The sequence below is a fragment of the Aethalodelphis obliquidens genome, unplaced genomic scaffold (assembly GCF_003676395.1).
Source record: "Aethalodelphis obliquidens isolate GAN/ISIS:26980383/991018 unplaced genomic scaffold, ASM367639v1 scaffold45, whole genome shotgun sequence".
NCBI classification, from domain to species: Eukaryota; Metazoa; Chordata; class Mammalia; order Artiodactyla; family Delphinidae; genus Aethalodelphis; species Aethalodelphis obliquidens.
Window position 1 is genome coordinate 9,386,509 of NW_020837989.1, and position 13,039 is coordinate 9,399,547.

General features: G+C 44.5%; 1 protein-coding gene across 7 annotated transcripts in view; it reads left to right on the forward strand.

Moving 5' to 3' along the window:
• The first annotated feature begins 5,802 nt into the window (after positions 1–5,802).
• SH3TC2 (SH3 domain and tetratricopeptide repeats 2) overlaps positions 5,803–13,039 on the forward strand; it is a 65,654-nt gene continuing 58,417 nt past the window's right edge. For 3 of the 7 annotated variants that reach the window (XR_003427749.1, XM_027081661.1, XM_027081662.1), the window contains exon 1: positions 5,803–5,980. Coding sequence is in view for 6 of the 7 variants with exons in the window: in XM_027081661.1 (XP_026937462.1) it covers positions 5,929–5,980 (52 nt within the window). In the remaining variant the exon portion in view is untranslated. The remainder of the gene's footprint in view (positions 5,981–13,039) is intronic. The other 4 variants (XM_027081657.1, XM_027081659.1, XM_027081658.1 and 1 more) reach the window with 2 other exon arrangements.

Here is a 13,039-nt window from a genome sequence, read left to right on the forward strand (position 1 = left end):
GCCATGGCTCACGGGCCCAGCCGCTCCGCGGCATGTGGGATCTTCCCGGACCAGGGCACAAACCCGTGTCCCCTGCATCGGCAGGCGGACTCTCAACCACTGCGCCAACAGGGAAGCCCTAGGGCTCTGTTTCTTTATCTTTAACTGGGGTTGGGGAGTGGACACGTTACTGTAAGGACACTTTCATGGCTCACCTTCCAGGGTGAGGCATCGGTTGCCTGCCCTTGACCCCAGGTTGGATGTGGGAGCCAAGAAACAGGAAACTGACGCTTTGGAAAGAGCAGTCAGCAGTCCTGGGTGAGGTCAGAGCTGGCAGCGCGGTGACCTCTGCCCCAGTCAGCAGGTCAGCAGCCAGGCCTCCTCCCTGAGCTGCTGGGCTAGTTCCTCAGCTGACCCCTGGCAAGGGCTCACTTTCACCCCTTGCAGAGGAAAGTCTGGGCGTCACCTCGCCCGTGGTGTGGTGACCTATCTACACCTGTGACGGCCGCGTGTCTACACCGCACAGACGCGGATCAGTCTTCCTGGCAGAGCTTCGGGCACTGACCAGAGTGGTGAGGACCAGGGCCCCGCAGTTCCCCTCCTGGGCTCAAGCCCTGAGTCTGCTGTGCCCAGTGAGCGGGTGAGCTGGGGTGAGTCACCCAGACTCTTAGTTTGCTGATCTTTAAGTAGGGGGTGAAGATTAAATGTGGACTTTTCACAGGAACATGAAAGAGCTCAGTAAGCATTTATTATTATTAATGTACACAACAAAAATAGCCTTTAAAGTAAGGTGACCAGTAATGTTCAATGAATAAACAGATAAGCGAATGAACCAGAAGTTAAGAGGCTTACATCTCGGCTCCCTCCATCAGTCCTTCGGCTCATTCAAACGGAATGAATTTTTCCTAAACTTGTCCCCAGTGCCAATCGTAGCACCTTTGCTAATGGCTTTTCCTCGGTCTGGGATTCTCTTCCCACCTATGTCTGCCTGTCAAAATTCCATCCTTCAAGGCCCCCGGTCACACCTCCTCCATGAAGCTTTCTTTGCTGTTCTCATTAGGACATGCTAACCTTCTCCTTATGTCTCCAGTATATCTCTGTATACTGATGATTCCAGTAGAGGCCTTTCCCCTGAACTCCAGGCTTGTGTATCCTACTGCCTGTTCAATGTCCTCAAGCCGATGGAGAATAGACTTCTTATACTCAACCTGTTCACCCAACCACTCAGCCAAGCTTGCTCCCCCTGTGGGACCCCCATCTCAGGTCATGGCTACCCTGCTCCTTGTAGGTGCTGAGGCCCAAACATGGGGAGCCATCCTTCACTCCTCCTTCTCTCACAGCCTGCATCTCATTCACAGGCAGTTCTGCCTCTACCTTCAAAATACGCCGGAATATTGCCACATCTCACTACTTCCACTGCTACCACCCTGGCCCATGCCACCCTTTCCTCTTGCTTGGATTATTGCAGTAGCCTATGATAGCTCCTCTGATTCTTTCAGATTGTAAGTCACATCATTCTTCTGCTCAAAACTCTGCAATGGCTGCCATTTCACTCAGAGTGAAAGCCAACCTCCTTAAAGTGGTCCAGTAAACCCTGCATCTTCAGGATGCTGTTGCCCCTCCCCTTGTACTGGATAATCTTCAGTTATCCTCTGGAATCACCTCTCCACCCTTCTCTCCCCTGCTCTGTGCCCCCCGGGAGGCTGGCCTCTACAGGGCTCCTCAACTCAGCTCTCTCACCCTTTGGCTTCCAGTTGTGTTCAGTCAATGGAAGATGGGAGGTGAGCGGATGGAGTATTTATTCCTCTGCCCCCTGTGCACACATGGCCTTGGCTAGGCCACAGCTGTGTTCCACTATTAATAACACAGCTCCTGTCATTAGTCCTGGCCTGCATCCAGCTCTTGCTAGATTCCAACAGCCATTCTCTTGTCCCGTCAGGCTTCCCTTCAGGATGTTAATGGCTTTTTAGTCTTCCTAACCCTGGGGTGCCTCACCATCCTTGCTGGTTTTCTTTAACCCTGCCCACACTGTTGTAAATAGCTTCTTCTTTAAACTCTCTTCAGTTACTCCTTCGGGGGTACCCTCTGCTTCCTGCCCCGTTTTCACTCTGCTCAGGTTGCGCCCTCCCTTGCCCTCCCTCCAGCACGCCCGCACGCCCCTGCCTCAGGGCCTCGGCGCTGGTACTTCCCTTTTCCTGGCAGGCTCTTCTCCTGGATGCCCATGATACCCTCTGTCCCCCAGGTCACGCAGCTGTCACCTTCTCAGTGACAACTCTCTCTCCGCCCTTTTGAACACTGCAGCCTCTCTACTCTGGCAGTTCCATTCCTTTTTTCTGTATCATTTTCCATCTTTTTAACACACTGCACAAGTTACTTATTTACTGTTTCTTGTCTTTCTCCCCTCACTAGAATGTAAGCTACACAAGGGAGAGTCTTTTGTCTGTTTTGTTCACTGCTGTATCCTCACAACTTAGATCAATGCCTAGGTATAGCAGATGTTCTATAATTATTTGTTCACTGAATAATGTGATTGAATAAGTGACCTGTTGTTCTTCTCTCTCATGTGGTCTACATTTGTTTCCTTGGGCTGCCCTCACAAAGTGTCACAAACTGAGTGGTTAAAACAACAGAAACTTACTGTCTCATAATTCTGGAGGCTAGAAGCCCCAAATCAAGGTATTTGCATGGCTATGCGCCCTCTGAAACCTGCAGAGGAAGGATCCTTGCCTCTTCCTAGCTTCTGGTGGTTGCTGGCAATCCTTGGCATCCTTGGCTTGCAGCTGCAGAATTCTAATTTCTCCATTCATTGTCACCTTCTGTGTCTCTATCTCTTCACAGGGTGGGTTTATTTTTTGTTTGTTTTTTTAAATAAGGAAACCAGTCATATTGAATTAGGGGCCTACCCTACTCCAGTACGAACTCATCTGAACCTAAATAATTACATCTATGACAATCTGTATTTCCAAGTAAAACCACATTCTGATGTACTGGGGGTTAAGTCTTCAATACATCACTTTTGGGGGCCACAATTCTCCCCATAACATGGTCTTTCAGTTCTTCCGCTGAATTGTCGTACCCAAGTGCATGTATTATTGTCCCAACTAGATTGTAAATTTTACAAGAAAAAAATTCAATTTTTCATCTGAAGTGGCAAACTGGCTGGTCTTGGGCTGGATTTGGCCTGCAGGCATGTTTATCTGTCCTGAAGTATTGGCTCACACAGTGATTTGCAAGATGTTCTGAATCAGTTTGTGAATATTTAAAAATTTGGAAACTTTACCTGAAAATCTGGGTGTCTGGTTTCCATAACAAATCAGAATGCCTGGTCACACACCAGAGGAACATTGTACCATGTTTTCACATATATATATATATATATATACACACACACACACACACACACACACACACATATATCTCCTATTGGATTTGTTTCCCTTAGATAACTTTGACTAATATGCTCTTCATTCAAAAATATCCATTGCTATTACCCTGGTTCAAGCCATCATCATCTCTCTCCCGGTTGTTACAATTGCTGCATACTTGGAATTCCAGCTGCAGCCTATTTTCCAAGGAGCAGCCAGAGAGACCCTTTAAAAATCATAAGTCAGTCACATGACTCCTCTATTTAGTGTCCTCCATCGGCTCCCATCTCACACAATGTACAAGCTGAAGCCTTCAGATGGCCTTCGAAGTCCTACACAACCTGGCTTCTTGCTGCCTTCACTGACCTCATCTCTATCCGGTCCTGCCTCACTAGACTCCGACCACACACACTTTTCCTTTAGCTTTCTAAGCAAGTTCCAGCCTTAGTGCCTTTGTACCTGCTGCTCTCTTGTCTGGAAAGCTCTTTGTTCTTGCTAATTCATCTGAGCTATCCATAAGCAGAAGAGCACTGATTTCCTGCATCTCAAGAGAAGCAATAATGACTTTTTCCAAAATGAACCGTTTATTTCAGGTTTGCCAAAATGTGTGTGTCTCAACCAACTGCCTCAGGGTGTCATCTCTGACAGATGGCCTGGGGTTCCTTCCATTGGTTGGCCTTGATCATTTACAATTGCTGACCTCTGTTGCTGCACCTGTATAGAAATGGTGTGCAGCCAAGTCAAGGAGAAATGTTAAGTCTGAGCATTCATCATCATGTGCACATTAGACCATGGTTTCTCTTCACTGATTCCCATGTACCTCCCAAAGTTCTTAGTGGCTGCTTTCTAAAGGAACCCTTGCCCTTTTATCCTAGGCCCAAGAAAACATCCTAATTCATACTTAAAACACTGTGCTTTGGTGAGGGGAAAAGACATGAGACACATTATGGGAAGCGGAAACTTTAAACAGATGTGTGCAAGGAAAACATCCTCCATGGCAGTTCTGTGATCAGAGAGACCCTGTGTCCCTGCATTCCTGGCCCCATCCCAGCCCTCCTCTCCCGGGCCCTCCGTAAGTGCTCAGCTAGCTCCAGAGGGCTCAGCATCAGATCACCAAATCCTTCCTCATTGTAGTCATGGAAAGAGCCTGAATATTAGAAAAGAGAAGCTCCTGGGCTGTGGAATCAACTAGACCTGGTTCAAGCCCTGAATCTGACAATCATAAATGGTGGGGCCTTGGGCAATTATACTTGCATTAGCTTTCTCACTTACAAAATAGAGATGATAATGCTAATATTATGGGGCTGTTATGGGATTTAAATGAAATAGTGTATGATAAGTGCCTGACCTATAGTGAACATTCAGTCACTAGGAGTCAAGACAAGTAAGCACTGAAATTGAAGCCAGACTTCAGAGACATGGCCCTGTCACCTGGGGCTGAGCTGGGATGTGCAGTGGACACCCCTGATCACTCCAGTGAGACTGACCCCTAGGCTATCCTTCACACTGTCATCCCAGTGCTCCTGCCAGAATATAACCTTGACCAGGCCATCTCCCTCCTTAAAGTGCTGATGAGACTAATCGCAAGTTCAGCCTCCAAGCAGCCTGCAAGTCAGGACCCTTGCCTTCCCTAGGCCACACCTCCTCACTCTTTGGACCACTCACCACCAACCTTTGCTTTGGGCATTAAGCAAACAGTAAGTAATTAATGATCCTTGAGCTAGGTTGTTGGATCAGTCACGCCTCTCACATTGTTGGCATTCAGCTATATTTTCTCCGTCTCCTTCAGGAGATGTCATGGGAGGTTTTCTGAAATCCAGCCATAGCGTATCAACTGCATCCCCCTGCTCTGCTCCTTATCCAAAATGGAAAAGAGTTTGGTCTGGTGTGACCGTTTTTTGTGCATACTTGTGGCCTTAACATACTTGGTCCTCCATCCTCTTATCTGTAAGATGCTGGGCTACATCAGGAGATTTCCTGGATTCCTTCGGACCAAGACTTTGGGAGCCAGGGCTGGGCGTTGGCTTACTGATGCTGCTGGGGGTGAGGTAAGATGCTGTGCCCACAGGTCCAGCTTCACCCAGATAGCTAAGGGAGGTGTCTGCACAGAGAGGATGGGTGGGGAGCCCATTCCCAGTAGCAGGCAAGTTACTGTGGGCCAAGCCAGTCAGGGAGGGAGCAAGAACAGCAGCAGCCTTGATTCCTCCTCCCCCCTCAGCCCCCCCATCCCATCCACCCCCATAAGAACCAAACTGTGTATCTCAATCCTAGAATGTGTGGAATGTGCCACAGCCTGATAGGCATGAAGCAATCTGTAGAGAGGCAGGGAGGAGCTCTACTCCCCAGTCAGAGGCCTGACAGTGCAAGGACTACGGGTCCTGAGGGCTGGGCTGCCCCTCCCATCCTCCCTGGGCCTGCTGCCTCAGCCAGGATATCAAAGACTGCATTGTGCATTGAGCGGGACTTGGTCCCTCGTGTGCCAGGGAGGAGGCGGGAGGAGGGACACCGCTGGGAGGCTGTCCCCTCCCAGTGCTCCTCTGGCTGGTGTTCCCAGGGGCCTTGGCCCGGGGAGGATGGTGCACACATGGGTGGCTGCTTCTGCATCCCTTGGGAGCCGAGTCTGTCCTGGGGGCCAGGTGAGTTTCCTGGGGTGCCCCGGCCTGTGGCTTGGCTGAGGTGGTGGGTCCAGTGAAGGCTTACGGATCTGCTGGGTTGGGGGAGCTACTCTTCTAAAGATGGGGAGATGGTTGTACTTTCTGGCTTCTTCTTCTCCCTTCCTCACTTAGTATTTGTCATTCTGGCTTTGTGAAAAGGGAGTGAAGCCTGGGAAGCATCTACGTTTCCTGAAGAAAGAGGCTTTGAGCTTGCTCTAGGAGGAGGAGAGAGAGTGCTGCTTTTGGCTGCCATTCCCAGGGTGTGACTAAGCCCTTCCTTCCTTTCTTCCCAAGATTCCCTAGTTCAGGAAGAAAGCTCAGGCAGTTAGTTCCTCTGGGGCCCAGGAGTGGTCATAAACTTGGCCTAAGCCACTCAACCCTATTTTTGTCCGGGTTAATGTTACTGGAGAAAAACAGGCAGTTTCCTGCCTCCTACCTGTTATAGTGTGATTTTTTCTTTCTTTTTTTTTTTTTTTTGTACGTCAAATTGAGGTCACAGAGTTGTTGCTCTAAGAATTGTCAAGTCATCTGAGACTTGACACAGGGTGACCAGCCTTGCCGGTTTCACTGGGACCCAGGGCTTTCCCAGGATGCATTCAGTGCTAAAACCGGGACAGTCCCAGGCAAACTGGGGTTGTTGGTCACCTTAATGCAAGCTCCTCGCTTCTTTTCACAGCAAGACCAAGGTGAGGCCCTGTGGTCTCATGTATGGCATTTATTAGGATGAGTGGTGGCTTTGGAGGAGGACTTGCTTGGGAGACAGAAGAGCATTACACCAAGAAATCATTCCTAACCCTTGTTAGGATTCCTTATCTTCCTGGAGCACTGCCATGTTTCCTTGGAGGGGGAGCCCAGGAGAACCTCTAGCTAAGGCCTTCTACTCTCTGAGATGACTTCCCCCTGTAGTCTTGTGACCTGGGCTCGACAACATGGAAGGCACTAGAGGTTCCTAAAGCGAATCTGAAGCAGCCACGTTCTGCTTCCTCTGCTTGAAGTCTCAGCCTAGGCACCTTGGTACCTCCAGCAGGGAAAGGCTCCCAGACTAAGCAACCCTAGACTTTATAAGCAAGCAAATGCCCTTGGCACAAAGGCATGACCTTCAGCTAGGAAACAAATCTGGAAGAAAGATTCTCCAGATTTCTAAGATGTATATACTTTTCAGACCCTCCCCCTAAATCCTGTTGTCATTGCACCCCATGGGAGCAGACGTTGCATGGGAGCTGTGGGAACATGAAGAACCACCGCTCTGTAAGGCAGGGACCTGGGTTCTAGATCTGACTCAGTCTACTTCCTCTTAGGCAGGCATCCTCACAGTTAATCCCCTGACCTTTGAGGCCAGAGTGTCTGGATTTGATCTTAGTTCTTTGATTTGGCTTGACCAATTTATTTAACCTTTCTGTGTTTCAGTTTCCTCACCTGTAGATTTTATGATATAATTATGCCTTCCTCACAGGGTCGTGGTAGGGATTAAGTTTACATGTGAAACAGTTAAAACAACCTGGTACACAGTTAATTAAGCACAATAAATAAAACAAGGCACATTAATCACATCTCTATGACTCTGGCATATCATGCTCTCTCTCTAGGCCTCCCTTTTCTCATCTATAAAATGAGGGGGTTAACTCTGCCTGTGAAGGTATCTTAGGGAGCTCTGCTCCTAGTCCCTGACACCCAGCTTCAGCTGGAGCAGCTCTGCTCCTGTTTGACATCCTGTTGTTCAACCCAAAATTTCATGTAAAAGAATTCTGCAGCTCAAAACCAACCAACCAACATTGAAGAAAACATCCTCAAAGTTCTTATAATACTATCATTCAATTATCTTATTGTTTCACCAGATTTTTGCCGTCGAATCGGCTGGCATCCTGGATTCACTTTTTCACCAGGAGTCAGCCTGATATTTATTTCTACTGAGGCTTTTCATGCCATCTCCCTAAACTGTTTTCTGTACTTGTCAGGGGATTTCCCTAGGGAGGATGATATGGTGTTATAGGTCTGAGGCCAGTTGTTGTAAACATCCCCTTCTAGGTTCCCCCTATTTATCCTAGAGAAATGGAACAAAGTATGAGACACATGCTGGAGTGACCTAATAGTGTGTGACTTTGGGCAAGTCTCATATTCTTCGAACCTCAGTTTTCCTGTCTGTAAAATGAATCTAATGATAGTATCTATCACACGGAGCTTTCGTGAAGATTAAATCAGATAATTCATCTCATGGATTTAGCAGAGTGTCTGGCTTCTGATAAACCCTCAGTAATTGTGGGCTGTTTTATTGTTAGCTAATAGGGACCACTCCCACATTCCTTCTTCCTATTCCTTACTCTACTGGAGTAGGAGTCTGTGCTCCTGCTTCTTTGGCTGCTTCAGTCATTGTGTCTGTTTCAGTGGGAGTAAACAGTGAGGACCAACAGTCCTCAAGGGTTAGGGAGGCAGGAAAGAAGAAGGCTTGACAGTACTAAGCCCCAGAGAGCTGCCCAGCTGGTTTGCCTTGGTGTGACACAATGACAAACATTGTCCCCGACACCCCCCAGGTGTGCTGCATTCTCACACATGGACTCTGCCTGCAGCATCTGTTTCCGTGATGTTTCTTACTTACTCACGTAAATCTCCTGATTGCATGTGGGCAGGGGATGGGTTTCTAGTAACTGCCATTATTTCTGGCTTCTGGACCCCTGGAAATTCTTGCCACTGTTAAACTACAGTTGCTCACTTAGGATCACAGAGCAAGTCATGTCAAGATTTGTTGGTCTAAAAGCTTCTAGCACTGCCCCCTTATATTTCAACACTATCTTGAAGACATCTGGCAGACTTACACCCTTAAACAGAGGATGTGGGAGAGATACATTTGCCTACATTGATCGCTGTTGTTTGTAACTTTCCTTTCAACATTTTTGGTAAATACGAATCATCAGTAAAATTATAGGAGATGGGGGGGTGAATGCTGACAATAGCAAACCATGCTTCACATTTGAGCTTTAAAAAGCTCGTGAGGTGCTTTGAACATACTGATAATAGAGACTATGAGAACAATATGCAAATTTCTACTTTTTGTCCTATTAGCTTCAGAACTTCTTTCTTTCTTTTACTTTTTGAAAAAATAAAAGATTACAGATACAATTAGGGTCCCCTGGTAGTTCTTCCCAATCTCACTACCTACTCTCCTCCCCCAAATTAATCACATTTATGAATTCAGTAGTTTTGTGCTTTTATTACATATTTGTGTACTCATATCATTGCAAAGAATTTATTTTGAAGATTTTTAAACTTAAAATGATATCATTATGCAAACTGCTTTTATTTTTTTGCTCAACATTATGATCTAAGATATATTCATGTAGATAAATGTAGCTGTAATTCTAATTTGGTATTTGTTCCAACAGGACAATGTGGGTTTACATCATAAAAATTGCTGGTTGTATGCTTGTCAGGTCAAAGAAAAAAAATGTGGGTGGAGAAGAAAAGAATGCAGGGAAATGTTTACTGTTTAGTTATCTTCTTAAAGTTGGGAGTGGTGGTGGATGGGTGGGATCAAGGAGAGACTGAGAGAGGAGAAATAGGAGTGAATTCTCATTTCCAGCAAGTTTCTGTGAGTGAAATATTTCCCAAGTTGGAAACCATAGATCTCAGCATTCTGAGGTTGGGTTTATGTAGTGGAACTGGCAAGGTCTGCACCCAATGATCTGGATGGCCTCTGACTCTATTGCTGACTTGCTGTGTGACCCCGGTTAAATCATTACTCCTCTCTGGGGCCTTAGTTTCTCAACAGTAAAATTAAGAGTGGAACTCAATGGTCTTTTATTCCTTTCAAATATTCGTTTTCTGTAATTATTGCCTCTCCTCATCTTTATCTCTCATATTTAAAATGTCAAGATGCCTTCCCTTTTCTAACTTTAAAATATAGTGTCATTCACTTTATTCCCTGACTTCTCATTTGCCAAGATCACAGTCCATATTCTCACACTCACACCCGTGGACTGCCATACAATTTTTCAGCTATCCTCCTTGCTTCACCTCCTTGCCTCTCTCTGTCCTTCCTGTGCTATCCCAGGTAGAATTTCCACTTTTGTTTTGCCACACCTATGCACAGGAATGTTTCATAGCTCCATATTGCTTGCTATTTCCAATCTAAATTCCTCTGCCTTCCTTAAAATGCTCTCCCTATCCTGACTCTACCATATTTATCAATTTTAGCCCCATGACCACTCACCTCTCCAGTATGTCCTCTGTCAGCTCATGTGCACGCAAAGTTCATTCACCCCTATCCTGCTGAGCTCTTTACCAGTAATCCTGCTTTTCTACCACCTATATGAATCGACCAACAAAATAAAGAGGAAGCCATAGACTGGGGGATAATATTTGTAAACCACATATCTGACACTTGTATCCAGAATATTTTTTAAAAATCTTATAACTCAGTAATGAGAAGGTAAACAACCCAATTAAAATGTACAGACACTTTCATTCAGAAAATACAGGGATGGAAAATAAGCATGTGAAAAAATATTCAACATTAGTTATTAGGGAAGTATAAATTGAAACAATGAGATAAAACTGCAAACCTACTAGAAGAGAAGTATAAATTGAAACAATGAGATAAAACTGCAAACCTACTAGAAGGGCTACACTTAAGAAGACTGATACTATCAAGTGCTGATGTGAATGTGGAGCAACAGGAACTTTCACACATTGCTGATGAAAATGCAAAATGGTACAGCCATTTTGGAAGGCAGTTTGGCAGGTTTTCTTTTTTTCTGTGCCAAAGTCAATTTTATTTTATTTTTTTGTTATCTTTATTCGAGCATAATTACTTTACAATGTTGTCTTAGTTTCTGTTGTATAACAAAGTGAATCAGCTATATGTATACATATATCCCCATATCCCCTCCCTCTTGCATCTCCCTCCCACCCTCCCTATCCCACCCCTTTAGGTGGTCACAAAGCAATGAGCTGACCTCACTGTGCTATGCAGCTTCTTCCCACTAGCTATCTATTTTCCATTTGGTAGTGTGTATATGTCAATGCTACTCTCTCATTTTGTCCCAGCTTACTCTTCTTCCCCCCTGTGTCCTCAAGTCCATTCTCTACATCTGTGTCTTTATTCCTGTCCTGCCCCTAGGCTCATCAAAACCATTTTTTTTTTTTAGATTCCATATATATGTGTTAGCATATGGTATTTGTTTTTCTCTTTCTGAGTTACTTCACTCTGTATGCCAGACTTCATCCACCTCACTACAAATAACTCAATTTTGTTTCCTTTTATGGCTGAGTAATATTCCATTGTATATATGTGCCACATCTTCTTTATCCATTCGTCTGTCGATGGACACTTAGGTTGGTTTCATGTCCTGGCTATTGTAAATAGTGCTGTAATGAACATTGTGGTACATGTCTCTTTTTGAATTATGGTTTTCTCAGGGTACATGCCCAGTAGTGGGGTTGCTGGGTCATATGGTAGTTCAATTTTTAGTTTTTTAAGGAACCTCTTTACTGTTCTCCATAGTGGCTGTATCAATTTACATTCCCACCAACGGTGCAAGAGGGTTCCCTTTTCTCCACACCCTCTCCAGCGTTCATTGTTTGTAGATTTTTTGATGATGGCCATTCTGACTGGTGTGAGGTGATATCTCATTGTGGTTTTGATTTGCATTTCTCTAATGATTAGTGATGTTGAGCATCCTTTCATGTGTTTGTTGGCAATCTGTATGTTTTCTTTGGAGAAAGGTCTATTTAGGTCTAGTTTGGCAGTTTTTAAATAAACCTCTGTGTTTTTTGAATTGAGTGTTAGTAACTTTCTCTAACCAATAATAATAATAAAAATAAAACTAGCTTCCAGAAAGTAATTTATTGATTCATAAATAAAAAGTTCAGGGGTTGTTTGTTTCAGGTATGTCTGGGTCAAAATATTCAAGTGATATTATCTGGAAGTTATCTTTCCTAAGCTCTGTTTGTACTGGGTTGGCCTCAACCTCAGGCAAACTTTCTCCCTGTAGTGGGCCCCATAGCTCCAGACTGTCATATTCACAGCTTCAAGTGCAGTGGAAAGGAATCTTTTCCTGAAGAGGTCTAAGGAGAGTCCTAGGACCAGTTCTCACTGGCTTAACTTTGGTCACCTGGCCATGGTACAGCATAACTTGACTGGCTTACGCTTGAGTCACGTGTCCACTTTTGGAGCTAGGGATGGAGTCAGCCCCATCTGAATGACATAGACTAGGTCTACATGGGTCACATCGCTAATGAGGAAGCCAGGGATTTAGTCCAGAACTACCTGATTGCAGATTTTTTTCCTAGCCACTTCTCTACCTGCCTCCATTTTTAGAAAACAAAGCATGTCCATTACAGAATATTTGGAAAGTAGACAAAAGTATAGAAAAAATGGTTAAAAGTGACCCAGCGATATCTATCATGGGCCTTTTGGTTTATTTCCTTTGTCATTTTAAAAAAATCATATATTTTTCCTAAAGTACTTTATTCTATATGATAGGTTTTTTTTCCAGTTTTATTGAGATGTAACTGACGTTCAGCACTGTATAAATTTAAGGTGTACAGCATGATGATTTGAACTACATACATCAAGAAGTGATTACCACAGTAACTTTAGTGGACATCCATCATTTCCTACAAATATAAAATTAAAGAAAAGGAAAAAAAATTTTTCCTTGTGATTTGGGCCCTCTCTCTTTTTTTCTTGATGAATCTGGCTGAAGGTTTATCAATTTTGTTTATTTTTTTAAAGAACAAGCTCTTAGGTTATTGTTTTTTCAGTTTCTATTTCATTCATTTCTGCTTTGATCTTCATGATTTCTTTCCTTCTACTAATTTTGGGTTGTGTTTGCTCTTCTTTTTCTAGTTCCTTTAGGTATAAGGCTAGGTTGTTTGTGATTTTTCTTGTTTCTCAAGGTAGGCTTGTATTGCTATAAACTTGCCTCCTAGAACTGCTTTAGCTGTGTCCCATAGATTTTGGATCATTGTGTTTTAGTTTTCATTTGTCTCCAGATATTTTTTGATTTCTTCAGTGATCACTGGTTGTTTAGTAGCATATTGTTT